The following is a 22700-nucleotide window of genomic DNA, read 5'->3' as shown; positions in this document are numbered from 1 at the left end:
TTTAACATACTACACTTTTGTTTAGACTGCACTTCTTCTGTTCTTCTGTCAGTACGTGATAAACATCAAGTTAACAAATGAGACAGAGATAAAAAATCATTATGTAGAACCAAAATATAAAATTTGAAATGGGAAGACAGACTTTCATTTTCTGAACTGTTAAATCGGAGAATTCATTACAATAACTCACTCAAGAACAGTACGGCAGCTGGATTGTTGATGGCAAGATTTTAAGATTCAAATGTGGTTTTCATCACAGTATTGCATTGTCAGCAAGTTTGTAGTCTGTGGGTGTTATATGTGAACATATGTAGATGAATATGTAGGTACATACAATATATATGCCAGTGTATGTAGGTTACAATTAGGCTATGTGTGGAATTATTTATGAATTATTGTATGCTTAAATGTTTTTAATGTTGACTCTTGGAAGATTAACTAATGGGCTAAAAGAGATCCAAATGAAATCAAATCAATCTTCTGTTTATCATAGTTTATGATAATGTTTTATCTATACATTAATTATGATGTTTATATCCATAATATTCATAAGTTCATTGATAGAAAAATAAGTGTGTGTGTCTGTCTCTGTGTGTGTGTGTGTGTGTGTGTGTGTGTGAGAGAGAGAGAGAGAGAGAGAGAGAGAGAGAGAGAGAGAGAGAGAGAGAGAGTCAGACAGGCTGGAGTAACTTACATCATCATTTCTTTTTTTTTTAATTAAATTCATGTTTCGACTCTCTTCTATTGATCATCAGCTGTATATATATGTTCACGAGTCAGGCGCACGCTCTCCATCCCAGCTCGCGCATCAGCGGGAAGCGCGCGCCAATCAAAACTTCCAGCCGCGTCACAAAATCGACCTCTTTTATAGGCGTTTTCATTTGTTTCTGACCGACTGAAGAAAAGAGACGATAACTTGTCCTCTTTGGCAACATGAAAAGTTTCTTCGTAGTCTTACATTTTTTAGCGCTTCTTCTGGTGCAGCTGATACCTGCGCAGGTAAATCAAATAACTCTAAAACAAGCATTATTGATTATTTTTCTTGTTAAGATGGGAATTTGCTTTTGTTACTTAGGCGATTTGTTATTTTTCAAATTGACTGACTTGTGAAATTCCTTTTGAAATTGTGTTAATTTTGTGACATTGTGGATGCGTAGTGATGCTACAGACAGCATTAGGAGTTTTCTTGTCTTTTTTTTCAATCACTCCTCTAAATTTGACTCCTTTTACTATCACTATTTCATTTTTACTATTACTAACTATTACTGAAGCTAACAGGAGTCAAATTTTAATGTTTTTTTGCTCTGAGATGATACATCTGTTACACTCTCCAGCCTTTTTATGCACTATCTGTATTTTGACTGCCTGTGCCCCACCATTAAGATACCATCTGCATTGAGGGGTTTAGGAATTGGCATGTTTACAGTCATCTGTACAGATAGTTACTGAACCAGCTGTATCAGATGCAGCTGCTGCATGTTTCTCTGATCCGGATCGAGATAGAGAGGTTTATAGAATTACATATCTGAGAGCGAAACTGTGAAAAACTCAACCGAGTCTGAGAGAGAGAGAGAGAGAGAGTGCACAGCTTGAGGTGCATCAGTAAGTTTGGAGAAAGTTGACTCTGCTGAATCAAGCGAAGGCTGTGGTTTGGAAACGCTGTAGCTCCAGGTTCTGCTCCTCTGGATGTGATGTTGGTTAAAATACTCCATATCTCTGGTTTAGCACAGGTGCAATTGCAGACAATTGCACAGTGAATATGCCATATAGGGAAACTGCATTGCAGTCTCTTAGCACAGGAGGTTGAAAGAATGAACATTTAAAGGGAACTTGTGTGTTTAACAAGGGTTTGTGTCTTCAGGGTAAGAAATCATGAATGGAAATCTTAATATTTGTACTAAAAATGCTACAAAATTTGTTTTTCTGTGCAGAATAATGTATGTGCAGAGCTAGACACTATAATGAAGTGTTCAAATGAATCTGCCAGAGGTGGAAAGTTTCTCTGTACTCGCCAAAAATCTGAGTTTAAGGCGTGTAAGCATGATTTATGACATCACAACTAGTTTTGGAAGCCAACTGTGATCTAGTATGCAACTTACACAAGTGAGATGTGGAAACTTGAAGCCTCCAGTACAGTTACACTGAAAATTTAGTTTTCAGTGAAGTAGGAGACGTCTTGCATCCAGTAAATAAACTTTGTAAATGAACAATATTTACATGTTTATGGATTCTGGTTTGTTTTTTTTAATGAGGAGGCAGGAGTAGATGTAATTTTAAGAATTCTTCACTAGTTAACTGAACCTTTTTGTGGAAAAAACCATATCATACACAAACTATTATTCAAAGCAGGTTTTTTATGTATCTTAAAACATGTTTGGAGGAATTTTTTAATGGATGAGAACAAAACCAATCTACACTTTGTCATATAACATGAATGGCACTGTGCATGTAGGGCACAGTAGTACTCCACTGATTTTACACATCAAGCTCAGTTAACTTGTCAGAAGGAGTACTACTCAACCTCTGTGAAGAGTTGCATAATGTTGTCTGTGAGCTTTCTAAAGCCTGATGATAACCCTAATGATGTCATCAAGGTTATCTGGGATTGTGTCCCCTGTTTTTGGAGCTTAAACCAAACTCAAGTCGTGATATCCCGACCTCTGCTGCTTCGATTCTGACGGTTTCTTTTTCAGCCTGTCTCTTGTGAGTCCCCTAAATTAACAAAAGTGCAATGCTAAATCACTGGAGTGCCCTTTTAAAGAGCTTTTCCAAGATTGCAACGACCTTTGCATTCTAGTGTCAAAGGTTTGCCTTGTAAGCTTGAACTCTATACACAATAAATTTTAATGAAGTTGGAATCTTCAACCACTTCTTTTCACCTGCCTTTGGCGTTTCAGAATCAGGTCAAGCCCAGCTTGCAGTCAAAGTCAAAACTCTACTAAGAGATTCCCGTTTTTAGGTTGATAACTGGGGAAAAAAAACAACATCCACAAAAATCTGAAGACAAGATCAAATCTGGACAGTGACCTTGGCAAATACTTTGGTTTACTAGATTCTTCCAAATCAACCGCAATAGGACTTCAGTGTTTTCAGTGCACTAAACCATACACCTTCAACTATTTGTCTCTTTGGTGGAAATCTGAAAATAAACAGCTGACAATGACCAAGTTGTCTTTTTTTCCTTTAATGAAAAACCCTGCAAGGGATCAGCACAACAGAGTGTAATTGCAGACTGATGTCAGTTACAAAGTGTACTTACTTTTTATAGGCGAGGATTGTGGTAAACATATTAGAATGTGGGTGCAGTACTGGATGGCATCAAAGCTACCAACTAATTAAAAAAGAACTGTAGTATGTCCAAGATGAGGCTACTCCCTACTCTGATCCAGTGTCAAAAATAATTAGCACAGATGGTTACATGTTCCAAAGTTATACAATATGAGTTAATCAAAAATGCAATAACTGTTTGTGTGATGCAGAGGATATAAAGTATGGTTTTTCCATTACATCTCTTAAAACACTGAACTAAAACATACTGTACACGTGACACTTCAAAATCACATATAAAGAGAAATAGGAGGAGAGGTGGAGAAAGTGGGATTGAGAAAGACGTGAAATCAAAGGAAAGAGGAAAGCCAAGATCAACTTAACACCCCTATCTCATGTCATTTTTAAAATTTTTGTACTGTATTAAAATAACTGTTGCGGTTTGCCTTCGACACTGGGTTTAAAATTTTGAGGGAAAAAAGCAAAGAGGAGAAAGGGAAGTGAAGATGCACAAATTTTTTCCATGATTCTCGCTCTTAGTGGAAAAACCGACAATCCATTTTAAACACAGTATTTGTGGAGCTCATCGTGATTCATATCCAGTGGCGAACCACTTTATCATCACATTGTGTTATTCCTGTATGTCTTATCTGCATATCCTACCCTCATTACAGCTGTTGTTATGCATCTGGGTCATCTAGGTTTGGGCTGTAAACATAAAAATCCTGCAGTAAAACCTGAAGCAATTCCCTGCATGTGACATTTAGGAAGACAATGTTCCCATCACTGTTCTCGGAGATAGAGGCAGATAGAGGGAGGTATGGGGAAAGCAGGAGAGAGGTGAGGAGTCAGAAAGAGATAGTTGATATTCAAAAGAAACAGAGAGCCAAGATCAACTTTGCACTTGTGTTTCTGCTCAATTTGTCGTTCACAAAATTCGGGAACGTTGCCTTTGTGAGTTGGAGCCCGGGATTGTGAGAACTTACCAAAATTCACGCTGTGTCATGATTCTGCTCAGTGCTATCCTTTGTTTTAGCAGTGTTTATTGTGTGTTAAAACTCCCATGAGTCAAGGCAGCAGCTATTCTTTGCTGTTATTCTTTGCATACTTCACTCCTTGTGATAATAAACCAGCTAGTATTCAAAACAAGTTGAGAAATCAAGTGCACTTTTGTTGTTGGCTGGCTCATTTTTGCTGCGGGCTTTTTTGCTGATTTGCAAGCAGTGGTACACTCCTCAAACCATGTGCCGCATCACTGTTTATATTAGGTTATTATGAGTACACTACTGCTTCTTTGCCACAAGAGGGAGCTCTGCAACTGCTCCATGAACCCGCTGCTATTCTAATCATTCATGTTCCCACTCTTTTCTCACCTGTGTCAGGTTTCTCTCATTACAACCATGCTTACAGTATTTTTATGAAATAAACTTTCAAAAAAATGTATTTTGCAGATTTCAAAACAGCCAGAAGAGAGTCTCTCAAGAGGTAAAAGTTGTGCTCATGAAACTGTAATGCAATCATAATTTGACAGTTATCATTCGCTTGCTGTTAGATGTTATTTAAATATTCAACTTGTCTCGTAGTGATGGAGTTCCAGGAGGTTTGGGCGAAGAGCATGTGTCGACCCATGGAGCAGTTGGTGGATGTGGAGCAGGAGTACCCCGGAGAAGTGGAGCACATCTACAAACCTGCTTGCGTCCCACTTTGGCGATGCTCCGGTTGCTGTGTCGATGAAAGCACGGAGTGCTACCCTACCCTTCAACGCAACATCACTCTGCAGGTGCGGAAAGATCTTTGTTAACAGAAACACCTGGAGGGAGATTTAAATGTGCACTTTCTGTTAACATTACATATATGATCCTCTATTCAGTTTCCTCCTTTATTTCGTTCCTCAGGTAATAAGGATTCATCCCATCAAATCTTTGCAATATGTGGAACTCACTTTTGTGGAGCATCAGACATGTGAATGCAGGTAAATCACTGAGAGTCCATTGTTTGTAATAAACACTAAATGCAAATTGAGATGCAAATGCAAATGTATACAGTGCAACTTACTTCCAGTTCTCTATGCTTTTTTTTTCGCTGTTTTTAGACTCCGACAGAATCTTCTAAATAATAAAAGGTCAGTAGATGAACATTTCATCTATCAGACTTGAACACATCAATATTTTCATTGCACTTTGCTCTTCCTTCATAGCAGCAGTGAGTCTGTCAAGAACAGATCTCGGAAGAGGAAAAACAAGAAGACAACAAACGGATGTGGCAAGTAAGAGATGGATTATCCCCCTGTGGCACATACACACACACATACACACACAGTTTCATAATGTTTGGACATTCATTGCTATATTTATCACCTTTTCCTCCACACTGTCAGACTACCAAGGACAGATGAGATTAAACAATATCACAATATATCGTGTTGCTCTCTTCTTGGGAGGCCTATAATCTGCCAACCACTTATGATGAGCTTGTGCTTCTGAGCAAGGCCACGGAGCATTCATAGCACAATAATCCAAGGCCGCTTATTGTTGTAACCAAGGACTATTGAGATTAAAAAATACATTCACATATCAGGAAAAAAGAAAGAACAAAATAAAGAAATAAAGAAATTTTATGTTTTATTTTCTCTGGTAGTCAGGACAGCTAGCTCACATAGAGTAAAGCTTTGTATTCATAGTTTTATCCCATTCAATCAGTACATAGTACAGCATGACTCATGGCAGTATAATGGTGCAACTGGAGTAAGAGTTTAACAGCAGGGGAGCTTGATTCGAGCCTTGAAACCGAAACTGACCAGGGGAAGGGATACATCCGAAAAGCAGCCAAATCCACCTTGTGAGAAAGTGACCCGATGAACTTTTAAGCTCAAGCAATTCAGTCCCAGAGCACTATCAGACACAGCACCTTCTTTTTACAGACAGACACGGGAGTTTCGTGTCCAGTGAGTTTGGTGTTTTGTTTGTCTGTGAGCTCCCTCTTTTGACGTAAAGGTCAAAAGGGCAGCGTGTGTCACGGATAATCTCTCCATGCTTCTCTCTCTCTCTGCTTTTCTTTCCAATTTACCAAGGGATATTGTTGTGTAACCAATTGTGAAAGAGCGCACAATGAAGACATTGCCTTAAAGAATGAAATTCCCAAAATAAATATTGGTAACTAAAAAAGGCTACAGTGTGAGGTTTCAAAATTTTAAGTGGTAAACAAGTTGTAGTGTAGTGTTAAGAAGTGATTCAGTTAAAGGCTAGATTCTTCTTAAAACACAACAATACTCATTTGTAAGTACATGGAAACTGTCTTTTGGTTGCTGTTGTCGTTCCTCATGTCCATAATGCCATAAAAAGATCCCTTTAACACGACAACTGAAGCTGATATGAAGCTGGGTTGGAAGAATCAAGTGATTATCTTCATTAAAAGTTCATCATTATTGGTATTGGCTCAGTCATTTAAGTACTTTTCCTTCTTGGGGAACAAGGAACACTGGTTTGAAGCAGGTGGGATCGGGTGATGATGAAGCAGTGACTATAGGGTTTTACCATCTCCTCTGTTAAGAAGAGATGGTGAAGCTGGAAGATGGACTTTGGAAGGCTGTGTTTGATGTGGGTCTGCAAGTTGTCCCACAAAAGTATTTTATGTAGGAGCCCGTGTGTGGCCATGTTGTTCTCACTGTTGTCTAGTCACGTGCAATGCTCGTGCCGCACCTTGACTTGCCTTGGCTTACATTCCTTTGTAAACCATAGCTTAGGTCTACAGGCCCATCATCACATAACCCTTCCACCCCATCTTTAGTGGTCAACAGTCGTTTTAATTTCTGCCAGACATTTTACTTTCCTCCAGCAGATTCGGAGGGCCCACCCACTGCTTGATGTCAGTACTGAACATAAACTCAACTAGATTTACACATCCTACGTAAAACTTGAGGGGGATACAAATTCCCTTTAATGGCGCCATGATGGCCTCATTCTTGTGACAACCTTAAAGTGAATGTTTAGGAATTTATCTCAGTGGTTCAAGAGAACATTTTGCTTTTTCACTCTACAATTAGGCACACATGAAGGGACCTCTGACCCCTCGGCCCCGGGTGTGTGCCTTGTGGGCAGGGCAATGGTGTTCTGTAATCCATTCATGGAGGAGTCAAAATGATCATTCCAGTTGTGACTTGCGGTTTTGAGGCTGTATTTGGGCTCATTAGTGGGTCTCATAATCCCCAGAGTCCACTTGCATTTTGGAACTAGCTGTACCATTGCCTGTGGAGAACTACCAAATGTAGGATGGGGAAAAAAGACTGGAATGTACTTTCAAAAGAGGGACAAAAGCTGCTGGACTGATGATCAGTTGTTTATGTTTAGGAGGCTCATCTATTAGAGAAAAGGCAAGGCAAGGCAAGGCAGGTTTATTTGTATAGCACATTTCAACAACAAGGCAATTCAAGGTGCTTTACATAGAACATCAAAACAGAATATAAAAGTAACACAAGTAAAAAGACATATAAAAACAATTAAAAAGTGTTAAATTTGGAAATAAAAAGAAGCTAAAAGGGAATAAGACAGATAAAAGAAGAGAATAAAAGTTACAGTGCATTGTAAAATATTAACCCTCGAATTTGGTTTAATAAAAGGCAGCGGCAAACAGAAAAGTCTTCAGCTGTGATTTAAAAGAACTGAGAGTTGCAGCAGACCTGCAGTTTTCTGGGAGTTTGTTCTAGTTATGTGGAGCATAAAAACTGAATGCTGCTTCTCCATGTTTAGTTTTTACTCTGGGGACAGAAAGCAGATCTGTCCCAGGTGACCTGAGAGGTCTAGATGATTCATAACGTAGCAGCAGATCAGAAATGTATTTTGGCCCTAAACCAATCAGTGCTTTATAAACCAACAGCAGTATTTTAAAATCAATTCTTTGACAGACAGGAAGCCAATGTAAAGATCTGAGAACTGGAGTGATATGATCCACTTTCTAGGTCTTAGTGAGGACTCGAGCAGCAGCGCTCTGAATCAACTGCAGCTGTCTGATCGATTTTTTAGGGAGACCTGTGAAGACAGCGTTACAGTAGTCAAGTCTACTGAAGATAAATGCATGGACAAGTTTTTCCAAATCCTGCTGAGACATAAGTCCTTTAATTCTTGATATATTCTTCAGGTGATAGTAGGATGACTTTTTAATTGTCTTAATGTGGCTGTTGAAATTCAGGTCTGAGTCCATGACTACACTAAGATTTCTGGCTTGGTTTGTAGTTTTTAACATTATCGACTGAAGCTGAGTGCTGACTTTTAAACCTTCCTCCTTGGCTCCAAAAACAATTGCTTCAGTTTTGTCTTTGTTTGATTGAAGAAAATTCTGGCACATCCAATCGTCAATTCGTTCAATGCACTTACTCAGTGCTTGTATTGGACCATAGTCCTCTGGTGATATGGTTATGTAAATTTGTGTGTCATCCGCATAACTGTGGTAACATATTTTGTTGTTTTCCATAATCTGAGCTAGTGGGAGCATGTAGATGTTGAACAGAAGAGGCCCCAGAATGGAGCCTTGGGGAACTCCGCATGTTATTTTTGTCCGCTCAGATGTGTAATTACCTATAGAGTAATTAAACTCACTCTTAGATCATATTCACTCCAGAGACATTTAAATAAGGAGTAAGATAGAAAACATAACTTCCCAAATGGGTTCTCAAGGTCCTGCTTAAAGACAGACTCAAGAAATGTTATGTTATGTTGTATTTAGTGATGCCTTTGAACATGAGATTTAATTGCCTCAGTATATATTCTTTTCAATTTGGAGTTTGAATCAGGTTTCTTTATTGTTAGCGATTACCTTTCATTGAATAGTCATAATTCTGTTGATGTAGGGGGAGGGCGGGGTAAAAGGACTAATGTGTTTTTAAAAAATTCAATTTCTTTTATTGTTTGTTTTTGTCTCTCCAGGTGCCATCAATCCCTCAAAACAAGATAGGACTTCACTGATTCACACATCCATCCAAAGTTTAATTTGGATGAATGACTTTGTAGAGGTGAACAACAGCACATCTGGGGACTGATCGCAAAGACTATTCATCTTCTACATCTATCTAAACATCTTTCCTCATCCTGTGCATCCGCTAGATGTTCAACTTGGCATCTTGTCCATGCATTGTTTTCTTTTTTGATTAAACAACCGTATCAAACTCATTTAGCTCTGATTGCTGTTGGTAATAGCCAACAATCCCTGTCAGTTTTCATTTCAAAACTCCTGTTTCTTTTGTGCGGGGTTTTAAAAATAGACAGGATACAACATGTCAGAGATACAGAGATAATGGGTGGAATGCTTAAAGCTTATCAGTTGCCAAGGGGGAAGGATTAATAAAAATAATAATAATAATGTAAACTTTATTTATATAGCACCTTTAAAAACAGAGTTTACAAAGTGCATTGACAGACAAAGCAAAAGCAGGATACTCAGAAGGCAATCAGTAAAGTCAAACAAAAGCAAGACAAAATTAAGGTAAAGTTAAGATAACATTAAAACAAGAAGACAAGAGAGACACGAAAACACAGTAGAGAAGATAAAAGGATGATTAAAGATAAAGACATTACATTAAAAAATGTAAATATAAATACAAATAAAAAGAATAAAAGCAAGAAAGACCTCCATCCATCCTGAAGTGTTCACTGATTAACTGTTAGATCAATGGCAACAATCAAAGAGAGGCCAGAGACCTTCTCCATAACTTCATTTTCATTGTGACTTTTGCAAAATGACTCACGTTGTTATATATGTCATACATCCCATTATGTCCTCCATTATTTATGCAGCTATGGAAACAGAAAACAAACTATCTATGTGACTTCCTCAATGTAATTGTGTTATTTCAGCTGTGTTTCTATGATGAACATCTACTGATTCTGCCTAATTTTAAGACATGATAAGTTCCTGTAATAAAATGCACTCCAAATACGAGGAGCCTCTGTCTTATCTTCATTTGCCTTGGTAGATCATTAGGGTTGGTAACATGTGAGGACACTGTGTATCACTCTGTATCTGAAAAGGCTCTGTAGTAAGCACATTGTTAACAAAGCACAGGGGGTCACTGGTATTCATTGATTTGGACAGCATTCACAGCCTTCCAGACACATATTAGATGACGGTGTGGTTAGAGTCAATATTTATTCTGTTCTGTTATCAAGCACATGTTTTAATTGTGACCTGCCAAGGGACTGCGGATGAAAATTAACTGTAATCTAACTCTGGTACAGTACATCAGATGGTAACATTTACTGTATGTTTAACAATGTACATGGTCCCTTACAATTAAATGAATAAATAAACAAACAGTTAAGCTTCCTCACAAAGTAATTCACCATGCAGGGTCACCAAGCTCGCCAGGCTAACTTTGTTGAGTGATGAAAAATCATTAAAATGTATGACTGAATCACATTCATAACCCTGATGTTCACGTTTTGTTTCGTAGGTTTCAACTTACTACGAGGTATAATCTCTTTCATATTGTTGGAGAACTTTCCATTATTCTGCTCTCACTGTGCTTAATGGTGGTTATCTTCTGTTCCAGTTTGTTATTACAGGCTTGGGAACGGACTGTCCATAGTAAAAGTAAATGCAGTTTAGAGCAGCGTGCCTGCACGTGAGGACGTGTTGTTCTGAGGGGTGGTTGTGTTTACTTCTTCCGACACGCAGCAGAGGAGACTTGCTCAGCTTAGCTCTAGGCCTTCCAGGCTATTATATAATACACCAGAATATTACACTCGAAACCTCACGTCACCAGGCTCCCCGTCGACACATTTGATGTGCCTGTACAGGACTGTACACTTCCCGGCTGCACGCCGAACACAATGTCCTTAACTTGCCACACATTCGGCAGCGGTCACGTTTTTAAGCTGCTGGCTTCGCCGGCCAATCAGGAGCCAGTAGACAGGCAGAGTGGGCGGGCGTAGAAGCCTAAAGAAAGTGACGTCACATGTACTCTAGACAAAGCCACGCCCCAAATCGCCAAATATGGCAGAATGGCTGCAACGAATATCCTGTCCTGTTACACTTTTCGCCATCTAGGAACAGTTGTCGGTTGGTTAGGCGAGAGCAATCAGGTCGCTACTAGCCTACCTTGAGTTTGGATGTTCCCAGAGGACAAGTAAACGGTAACGGTTAACGATTGTTGCCACCTTGCTTCGCATGTGACCGAGCGGACAGGGGAGGGGCGGTGTGTCTCGTGGAGAGTACCGTGGGACGCCGAGTTCTAGTACAGGCCGGGGCAGCAGCAGCAGCAGCAAGCGACCGCCACACCAAGAAAAACAGTCGGTAGGCACCTCGACCGGGGGGCAGGCTCGGTTCCCTCAGCTTTGTAAACAGCGTCGTCGGACCAGCGCCAGGAGAAAAGTACGCATATTCTTTTGTGTGTCCGTTTTGTGGCGTTATGTACCCGTTGTCCACTTCGTGTCAGTTAACGCTAAAAGCTAACATTAGCTTTACATTCAATGTTAACGCGTAGTGCAGCTAGACAAAGTGCTTAACGTTACTTGAATTGTTCGTCCGTCTTGTTTGCATTCTTTTTTCAGTTTCAGTTTTTCAGTGTTTCAGTTGCTTGCAGCTTGGTTAGTCAGGGCGTCAGACAATGTTTTTAGTTACCCCAGTTAACTAAAAACACCCTGTACTGTCATACAGCTTTAACGTTTTGTGGTTGTTAAAGATGTAAGTTAGTGCCATGCTAACAAAGTTAACGCTACGTAATAATGTTATAATTTTTTTTAGCTATCTCAATATTTTGATATCTGTATTTTGTGCAGCTAAGTTAAAATTTTTAGTGTTTTCATACAGTGATTTTAACGCTTACTCGCTCGAAACTATGGGTGGCTTTTAGATATGCTCTTTGTGAAAAATTATGGCCAAACAGGAAATAATACAGGCTTGTTCATTACATTCACCTTAAAAAACTGCAATGCCGCCTTTGAGCCTAGGATGAGTTGTTTGTATCACATCATAGTATTAAAATAACAAAAATACCATATAATGATATTGATATCCTGCCCAGCTCTAACTGAACATGTCATCCAACACCTTTTGTGTCATATATATATATCAGGATACAACTCTGCCATCTGTCATTGACATGAAAAGAGGGTCTAGTCTATGTTGTCTGTTGATTCCTAGATTTACCCTCTGATATGCTGATGTAGTTGTTGTGAGACCTTGTGGAGCCAAGGATATTGTCAGTACAACAGGAAAGAAGATGAGCACCAAAAGGAAGGCAGAGAGTCACTCAAGGGCAGAAAACAGACCTTGCATCATGAAGTCTGGAGACTCCCGAGCTGATTCAGAGAGAGACTCTGGATTCTCAGGTTTGAAATCACCCTTGCCACAGTTTAATGTGCTTTAGTTATAAAGTTTGACTTAATGAACCCAAGTCACTCCTCTTCCTGGCCTGTAGATGCAAGCTCAGAGCACATGAGCTCAATGGACACCACTGAGGACTCACCCTGTTCTGTTGGGGGTCCACAGACTCCAGGCTCAGGGCCCCAGCCCTCTCAGCTGGCTGTGGTGGGAGGCTCCTATTCAAACCTCTCACCAATGATTATCATGAACAACGTTCTTCTTAAGCAGGTATGTGGCTGCTACACCGCAAAACCTTAACTCTGTAGCGTAGACATAAAAAAACTGTGATTTCATTCATTCTCACCTTTTAACTTCAAGCAGTAGTATGATTAGGTCACAAGTGACAGTCCTGTTTTATTGCGCCTGTGTTTAAAGTTGGATCGCGGGACTTTTGTCTCTCCCTTCTGGCAGTGAGAAGAATTACAAAAACACTGCCGGCATGCTTACATCATAGGCTCCGCCGTAGCCTACTCTGACGCTACTGTTGCGGCTGTAAAACAATGGATGAATTGTTTTGAGCGTCACACAAACCTCTGCAAAATTACTTGTGTCAGTATTAGAATTTGATCCATTTGGTCCAATAACATTTGGAAAGTCTAGAAATGCCACACAGTTAAATTATTTTTTCCCCATTCAAGTTATCAGAGAGCTAACTGGAAGTTAACCACTCGGCCGGCGGAAGTTTCTAGTGTGCATGCCCTGCCCATAGAGGATGTGCAGTATGTGTTCATCCGGCCAGCATGGGAATCACCATTAATTACCATTGTGTGAACTCATTTGGCAAGGGCTTGAATGTAACAGACGTTCATTTATATGTAAAAGTTCCGCACTGCTGGTTTAACTTGAGTGTGTCTTCACTGTCTAGTCACAGTTGCCTGGAATGTTTCACCAGAAAAAGGCTGACCATTCACATAGTTTCAAAACTCCTTGCTGACAAACAGCAGATAAGTAGAAGTAAAGTAGAGTTGGCTCAGTTTCATTTATTTTAAAAATGCAATTGGAAAAAAGGCAGGGCAATCAAAAAACAAGAATGACTTTATTTATTATTCAACTTTCGAAGATGATTTCTGCCACAGTTTGTTCAGCAGAATTAAACTTAATGGTCTCACTCTAGTCTGTGTTAAACCTTCTTGTTTTCATTGATTAGTAGAAATGGCCTTTTTCCTCATCACATTGGGGCTTTTCCCCTATTAATATGTAATTAAGGCTGCAACTAATGATTTTTTTCAATATTGATTAATCTGTTGATTATTTTGTTGATTAGTAGATTAGTTGTTTGGTCTATAAAATGCCAGAAATTTTTCACAAAGCTTAAGATGCAACCTAAAATGTTTTGTTTAGTCCTGACCAACATTCACAACACAAAGATATATATGTTTAGTTTACTATCATAGAGGACTTAAAAGGGACCTATTATGCTCATTTCCGACTCTCTATTTTTATTCTGGGACTCCACTAGAGTAGCTTTACATGATTCACAGTTCAAAAAACTCCTTATTTATCATACTGGCCTTTTATGCAGCCCCTCAGTTCAGCCTCTGTCTCTATCCGGCAGTCTTAGCTCCTGTCTCTTTAAGCCCTCTTTGTTCAGCGAATCAGTTAGAAATAATGCAGGGAGGAAGAGCACAAGCAGAAACAGCCACAGTGATGATGATGTTTGATGAAGAGCTGCAGACAACCAGCACACCTCCAACAGGTAAAAAAAAAACCACTCACAGGATGCCAGCTCGGTTTGAGTCATGGCTTGGCGTGACTACCCCCAAAACAATGGAAAAATGCCATAATGTTAGCGGAGCAGAGCAGTGAACTCGCACATTGTGTGTGGAGCAGATGACCATATAAAGAAATCTGCCACGAGCTGATGTTGGCTCGGGCTGAAAGTAGAAAAAAACATTGGAAACCGAGCGTTCAGAGCAGTCTGAAGCCAGTGCTTTTTGCTCATAGAGATTACTTCTACATACATTTACCTCATTATTTGACACTTTGGCCACGTTTAATATGAACATCCAACATTGTAACATCATATATATGACTGAAAATAAGGAAAAGCATAATAGGTCCCCTTTAAGAAACCAGAAAATACTCAGATTTTAAAAGCTGGAACCAGAGAATTTCAGCATTTTTTTTTTCTTTAAAAAATGACTCAAAATGATGAATCGATTTATAAGAATTGCCAATTAATTTTCTGACGATTGATTAATCAACTGATCGTTGCAGCTCTGTATTTATTTATAAGCAGAAGGTTTCTGTTTTATAACTACGACTAAATTTAGTCATTTATCAAGTAAAAATGTAAATTGTTAGGTTCTTCTCATTATTAAGTTAACAATATGTTGAATTGGAATTTGGCCGCTGGTCAATAAGTAATTAATTTGAAGGAAACTTTTTGTCCAAATTTGTAATGGGCCTGTCTCAGTGTTTAACATTTCATAGACTAAATAATTAATTCTTTATTTAGAAAAAAAATCTGAATATTAACTGATAATGAAATGGTTATGCGTAGCCTTAGTTGGTACTTTGTCATTTTGTTTGTCAAGAGTGTTTTTTTTCTTTGTGTGTCAATGTAAATAGTAAAAAAAGAAAATGTGAAATGGGGAAATGCTTGTCATGGACCTGTCACTAAAAGCATTCCATGTTGACTGTTTTGCTTTCTCAGCCTGGAGATAATCCTCCTGCTCTGAAGCCCTGGGGCTATAGCCCCACAGTGGAAGTGGTTCAACCAGTGGTCCAGCAGCCTCAGGTGGTTTTCCTCCAGCCTGTCGTCTCTCGTCAAGCTTCCCCTGCCTCCAAAGAAACCTCTTCTAGACAAAGACGTCCGAAGAAGTATCTTCCAATCCTGAAATCCTACCCCAAGATTGCTCCACATCCCGGAGACAGTTCTAGTTCCTCAGGGAGAGGAACTGCCTCCTCATCTTCTTCCACTTCCTCCTCCTCCTCCTCCTCTTACTCCTCTTACTCCTCATCTTCTACTTCAGGGTCAGAGAGAGGTAGCAGTCTGACCTCCAACCAAAGAGAGAAGCATAAGAGAAGTCTGTGTGGTGGCATTGCCAAGTCTGGCTCAACCACTCCTATTCTGCCTGTTACCCCCAGCACAGTGTCTCCTCTACTCCAGAGCCGACTTTCTCTCCCCACAACAGAAACCAGCTCCAGCAGTAGTCCTGCCAAGGAGAGGCCTTCATCAACTGTCAGCCAGTCAGAGCTTACCCCCTCCCTGTCTTTCACTCACACCACTAGCTCCAAAAACCTGCCAATCTCTGTCTCCCAGGCGGTCACCCTACAGGACAGCTCACCAGAAGAATTTAACCACAGTGACAGTGATGCTGATACAAAGAGGAAGCGCTTCTTCAACACTTACAACATCCTGAACAAATCTGGCCTACTAGACATCACACTTCGCACCAAGGAGCTCCTCAGGCAGAACCGACGCACCCAGACTGACTTAGACCGGCTAAAAGAACACACAGACCTCTTCCTCCAGGCTCTGCAGAGCGGTGACACCAGCATTTGTGTTAAACTGCAAGCCAGCCTTCAGGAGGAAGACCAGGAAAAAGAGAAGGAGAGAGCTGCTCAGATCAGCTTAAAAGAAGATTAGACCTAGACTAGTGCTAGACGGTAAATCCTGTAGACTGGCATGGGGGGAAAAGCAGGCCAGGGTTGGGGGGCGGGGGGGTTGGAGCAAACAGACAGATGGACCGAAAGTAATGTGCTCCACAATACACACCCCCACCCCCAGACTCTTTCACACAGTGTGCTGTGGCCTACATTTTGGCTGCCGTCTGCCGTAGGGCCCTGACACACCAAACCGACCTAAAAGAATTCGAGTTGATAGACTTTTCATTGCTTCACGTCTTCTGTTAAAAGTTGCACTGTAACTCATTGCAAGGCTGTAGCTGGAGGTCAGTTGACGCCGGCGTGCACATACAGTATGTTCTGCACCTGTGTGAGAGGAAATATTTTAGTCAGCAGTCTGCATCTGTGATTCAGGGAACATCACGGAAAGGGAAGCAAAACAAACTATAATAATATTTTTTACCAGTGTGTTAAAATTGTCCTATTGTTATATGCTTAAATTATGAATTGTGAATACCAGTGTTTCTCCTTTTTTAAAAAGTTGCAATTGTATTCTTTGCTTTGTCAGCCTGTGGTCCTAAAAACGTGGAGTGGAAAAACAAGGAGAAACCATGCTAAATTAGTAAAATTACACATTTGCTGTGTTGAACAACCAGTTAGAGAGCTCTCTCTAATTGCCTTTTGCTGCCTTTTCAAGTGCCGACGTGTCCCAGAAGTGAAAGACATTACAAAAACTATGGGCGGTGGGTGGCTGCACACATTGCCTGGTAGCTAAGTGTTGGCTTGGTGTGTCAGGCCGTAAAGGTCAAACGAGGACAGAGCCACAGCTCACTGTACTGCTATCCTGAGCCTGACTAGATCACTTCCACTGAAACTGCCTCTCTTCTGCACAGAAATGTTCTGCTCATTGGCAATCAAGACCCAAAAGCCCTGAGAGATTTGGATCTAAGGCATGAAGGGATAAAAAACTTTTTTTTTTTTTTTTTTTCTTACTGAATGCACAATACAGGCTCAATATCTGAATACTTGATTGAAGCGCCTAACAGGTATTTCATCTAAAACTGACAAATCAGTCTCATAACATTCAACAGTTTTCCATTATTGCTATGTTCTGCTGTGTTGCCTAATAGGACATCCAGTAAACGGTCATGGTCTGTACATAATATAAATTGTTTCATGTAGCAGTTATGTAATATCTATGAATATGAAAGGCTTATGGACATGTTTTCATGTCACATTGAATGTGTTCAAGGCCTCTTACCAGTCAGCATCTTTAAATAGACAAATATGTGCCTAAAGTGTCTTTAGTTCCTGCTGCATTGTGAAACTTGGTGATAGATTTGGCACGGTCGGTTTCCAGTTTAGCATTCCCATCCTGTTCTAAGTGACAGTGCAAACTGGCTGTGAGCTCTAAACAAGCTACTCAGAGGCTTCCTTGTTTGTTTAAAGGGTGCTTCCTATAGTTCAACCAGTTATCAGTGTCCTGGGTGAAAGTTGTTATTTGTCTTTGTGTGTGTGTGTGTGTATGTGTGTGTGTTTTTATATGCACATAGATATAATTTAAAGTGGCGATATTGTCTAATTTAAGTGCACACTTTTTTTTTACGTTTCTTTCTATTGTTTTTTTTTTAATGGTATGAAATGACTCATTGTGTGAACCTTGTGGAGACCATTAGACAAGCATCAAGTCAGTTTTCTTGATGAAGACCAGTTGTTGTGCATTAACTTCGGGCCCTGTAATTGTATTTGACTAAGAAAGCCCAACAATTATGTCTAAATTAGGAACATTTGTGGAGTTTTGGGATGCTGCATTAATAATTTTTTGTAAGTTTATAAATCATGGCCTTAATATCCAAGTTCAATGTATATCACAGAACTTTACATTTGCACTAAAATGTTCTGCGAGTAGCTCTGAAGTCATTTCTGAGCAGAATTAAATGGCAGCTATGGTTATTAAATTGAGGCAGACTGCAAAAGTCTTTGTTTAACTTGAAGTGCATTATGAGGCATCATAAGCACATTACAAGTGTATAAATATTATCTGTATAGAACAGACATTTATAACATTTACATGAATTTTATGACATTGTCAGATTTTTTTTTTATTACCAGTAGTTTTCGCATTATTAAACATGTTTGTGTATTTTACTATTATACTATTTGATGTAATAAAAATAATATACTTGTGCTTATGTTGACTTAAAATGGCTCATTAACATCTCAACTAAGGGATTCTTTATATTCTACTTTTGCAGTCTTAACCAGTGTGCAACAGAATGTAAATACAGTTCAGATAAAAAAAAAAAGTTCATATACACTCATGAAGGTCATGTAGTCTGTTTTAAAAAAAAAGTTTGGCACATTGAGCACATTGAGTTTACGCCTGTCGTATGAAATGTGCAATATAAATAAATCTGACTTGACTTGACTTTTGAAATCTTTGTCACACAAACAAAAACTCAGATGTTTGGGTTCGATAAATTAGTTGTGGGCATTCCTAAAACAACATCTCATCAGTTTTGTTGTATCTCTCTCTCATTTTTTTAAAAAATCATCCTGTTTTGACTCTCAGCTTTTATTATAAACAGACCAACATTTCAATGTCTTCATCCGTCAGTATCAGCTGACATTTTGATTCTGAAGATGACACTAGCAGATGATATGTTAGTCTGTTCCAACAATAAACGCTGATAAAATAATTAGTTTTCAGTTTTTAGTCACTCCTGACCCAGAGCTGTAGTGTGTTTTGGGTCATTATCCTGCTGGAACACCATGCTGTGTCTAATAATCAACCCTCTGGCTGATAGTTTGAGGTTGCACTGAAGACGTTTGAGGTCAGCTTACATTCTCCACCCATTTTCTGCAGTGCACCACTGCCACTGTCAGCAAAACAGCCCCAGATGCATTGTATCTTTTTGGGGTTGAACGTCTCACTATCTCCCCTCCAAACATAGTGCTGGTTGCTGATAACTGACCCCTTCAAATGGATTTTTGTATGTCCATACAATCAGCAACAGACTTGAGCTGAACTTGATGTTTTTGGCCAATTTCGTTGCAAGTGCAGCAGATTTTCATCTCATGGGGCATAGTTGTATTTTCTAAAACATGACAGACCTGTTGCTTTAGCATGAAGTGAGTGACATCCCTGACTTGTATAAATCTACTTTCTCATATCTTCACTCCTTGTATCTTTCCATCATCATGAATGTGGCTCAAGTGAATGAATACAGTCAACTTTGTTTACACAGGCCGATAAATTCCAGCAGGAAAATATGTTGAGGTCATGTCACGGTGACATTGTAGACTTTGATACACAACCAAGTTAAAAAAATCTTAGTGTGCAATGTGGTTATAATTTAATCCAGATGTTCAGAAGACCCACAATTCATTTATGAGGGAACCAAAACGTGATTTTTGTGTTTGTGTGAATATGGCACATGTTTTCCAAAAATGTCAGAAAAAGAAGTTGCAAACATGATTTAAATTGCTACCTGCCATAATCTACATGTCTCTTACAACCTCACTTGTAAATCTTTTAAAATTCTCAAATCAAAAGTTTTAAAAGCCACAGCTCATTGCAAAATAATTGTGAATGCATGGAAAAAGACAGACAGACTTGTGAAGTTCCATGAGGTTATAGTATTTGTGCTTCGTCACTGTAATAGATCCAGTTACATGTGTAAATGCCACATATACTTAAAGGTATACGATGCAGGATTTGTTGGTTGGTGTTTGTGAACACCAAAAAGCATTCAAAGTTGACCCCTCCTCCCCGGCTCAGAGACAGAGACAGATGTGACCTGGTCGTTAAATTACAAGTCCCGACCTCTCACCCTGCGCGCTGTTATTAGCTGGGGGCTACACACCCACTGCCCTAAGGTCGACACCTAGAAGCGTCCAGAACACAGCAAAATAATAAGAAAATACAGGCAGAGGGAGATCAATACACCGCTATACTTCTATTGGGTCATAAGTGAGGATTGAGAGGGATTTGTATGAGTCTATACATTGTTTTTTGAAACAATCCTGCATAGTCTACCTTTAAAGAGGGCCTTGTTGAGACACTCCAGCCAGGATGGCGGCAAGACTGCTGGCATTATTTTTGGTCTTTTGCCTTGGCCAAAAACAAATGCCAGTGTGTACGTGCCCCTTTTACAGCTGTTGTATTGTTCAGATTTGGAACTCTACCCATGAAAATATTTCTTTTATTTCTTGGACCAATTATGTGATAATTGAGGACAACAGTTGAACACATCTCACACATTTACCTGAATTTAAAATTAGATCACTTTAACTCTTTTGTCCTCCTCAATCAGATGGCGTATGTTGATATTTTTCTTTCTTAAAGATTCACTGTAAAGTCTGAAAATCTTATAATGGTATAATGGCTAAAATTAGATCCTGTACTAATACTGCCAGTGGAATAAACGAAGCTACTGAAATATCGAAAAGATCAATGAATTTTTGGCTGAAAATAGCACAAAAATATGCTGGTAGAGTCCATCTTTTTAAATAGCTTTTCTTGTCTGCTGTCATCAGCTTTCAGTACAACACATTTACTTATTAGATCGTTCCCATCTGCTCACTGGAGTCTAATGTTTGGCTTTGTTTACATGGATCCACCCTACTGTGGTGACTCCTGGATCCTTGAAACATGTGTTTGATTATTTATTGACTGAACTGTATCAAACCATTGTGTCTGATGCCACTAATATATACTACATGACGTGTCACGGATTGTTGTTGCCGTTATTGTGACATTTTCTGTTTTTACATCCAAAACAAGAACTTAATAATTGAAAAAAAAAGAGTAAAGACTGGTGTTTGTACAGTAAGACCAGTGTTAGTCATTTTCTAACACTGGATTTTGAGTTTCTCATCTAAACGTCGGCAGCTTTGACTCCTCAGTGCATTTGAGTCTGCCTTCTTTCATTTTAAAGATGCTGTAAATGTTTGTGAATGTTTTTATCAAGATGTTTCAGTAGTTGCACCACCAGCAGAAAATGAACATTATAGCCCAAATAATTTTGTTTTTATGCTAAACAAAGAATTGTGTTGGGAAAATGCAATAGATTCATTTTGTGGAATTATGCAGAATGAATGTAGTGTGAGCTCGCCGGCAATCTTTTTTTTCTTAAACTATGTAAACTGGTAAATAAGATGGATGTTATAATCCTCATTGCACTAAAACGTCTGAGGACATTGGAATTGTTGTAATTAATGGATAACTTCAACTATTCAAAATCAAAGATCAGTAGAGTCAGATTGAGAAAGGTTTTTTGTGTAAAATGTTTAGGGCTCTTTTTGTACATGTTAGTCTCATTGCTTGTTTAATAAATGTCATTCCAAAGAAACACTTGCGGTTCGGTATGATGTTATACGCCTCATGTTGATGTGTTATTTCTCCGAGTTAATTGTGCTACATCTTGACTGTCCGAAATTCAGACATCATCTTTAGGTTTCATGGGGAAGAGAAGCATTAATTGTTGAATCTCAGAGAAAGCTGAAAAACATGAAGACTGAAGTGTTTATTTCTCCACACACCTCTCTCATCACTAGCAAACTGAGAAGAAGCAAGAGGTTAAATAGAAATCTGTGCTCTTATAGCACAAATTAACTGTCAACAATATGTGGACTTTACAAGCACAGGAGACATTTCAAATTAGATTTAATCTAAATCTCCTTGCTTGACGCAAATACCCTAAATCATTGACTGTATGTGCCTTAATTTGATTTAAAATGAGATCCTGATTACTATTTATGGACACCTGTGGTTGACACACCATTTGAAAGGATTAACAGTTCAATCTCTACAGTACACTTTCCCTTAATAAAGCTTTAATTAAATAATTAAATCTTTAGATTAAGGTCTTTGGTGGAGTGCAAATGTCATGGCAAGGGAAAGTGTGATTATAAAGGCCCTGTACGTGCACATTGGTGTTTTCACTTCTTCTCATTAGAATAGATCCTAACCTCTTTTAAAACAGGCTTAAAAACCTTTTTATTCAGGAAGGCTTTTTCATCTTAACTCTTGTTATTTTCTTGATATGTTTTTAATGCTGTCGCACTTTGAGATTCACTGCGAATGAAATGTGCAGTACAAATTAAATGCATTATTATTATTATTATTATCTCTGCTCAGGTTAAAGTTATGCTGGCCTATGCTGGAAACTGTTATGTTACCAAACTTAATGTACATATAAAAATGATAAAGGTGGCAGTTGTGGTGCAATAAAAGTAACAGGGTTTCACTAATAAAGAGACGCAAAAATTCCATAACAGCAGGACCCAGATATTTCTCAGGTCACTTAGCTCCAGAATAAACAGCTGACCTCCTGACCCCCTACGAGCCTAAATGCAACCTGAGATCCTCTGGCAGGTCATTTCTGGCCAGTCTTCAATCAAACCTAAAAACTAAAGGTGACACTGCCTTTTCTGTTCAGGCCCCTCAGTTGTGTAATGACCCGCCAGAGGAGATCAGGGAAGGCAACACATAAAAACTTTTAGAC

The 22700-nt window shown here is 39.1% G+C and overlaps 2 protein-coding genes across 3 annotated transcripts; both read left to right on the top strand.

Moving 5' to 3' along the window:
• Positions 1-718: 718 nt before the first annotated feature.
• On the top strand, positions 719-10195 carry LOC137169801 (vascular endothelial growth factor A-like). Of its 2 annotated transcripts, none has more exons than XM_067573165.1 (7): positions 719-999; positions 4719-4752; positions 4851-5047; positions 5163-5239; positions 5360-5389; positions 5465-5533; positions 9186-10195. In XM_067573165.1, the coding sequence occupies exons 1-7, from the start codon at positions 934-936 to the stop codon at positions 9211-9213; spliced, it is 501 nt and encodes a 166-aa protein (XP_067429266.1). In that variant the 5' UTR covers positions 719-933; the 3' UTR covers positions 9214-10195. The 2 variants fall into 2 exon arrangements, with proteins under 2 accessions (XP_067429266.1, XP_067429267.1); XM_067573166.1 differs by having other exon boundaries at positions 722-999; positions 5468-5533.
• A 1057-nt stretch (positions 10196-11252) lies between these two features.
• On the top strand, positions 11253-21545 carry cipcb (CLOCK-interacting pacemaker b). The gene is made up of 4 exons (XM_067573164.1): positions 11253-11628; positions 12400-12587; positions 12677-12849; positions 15278-21545. The coding sequence occupies exons 2-4, from the start codon at positions 12479-12481 to the stop codon at positions 16211-16213; spliced, it is 1218 nt and encodes a 405-aa protein (XP_067429265.1). The 5' UTR covers positions 11253-11628; positions 12400-12478; the 3' UTR covers positions 16214-21545.
• The last annotated feature ends 1155 nt before the right edge of the window (positions 21546-22700 follow it).

The sequence above is a fragment of the Thunnus thynnus genome, chromosome 18 (genome assembly GCF_963924715.1).
Source record: "Thunnus thynnus chromosome 18, fThuThy2.1, whole genome shotgun sequence".
NCBI lineage: Eukaryota > Metazoa > Chordata > Actinopteri > Scombriformes > Scombridae > Thunnus > Thunnus thynnus.
The sequence above is the reverse complement of the archived record's forward strand: the minus strand, read 5'-3'. Positions and strand labels throughout refer to the sequence as shown.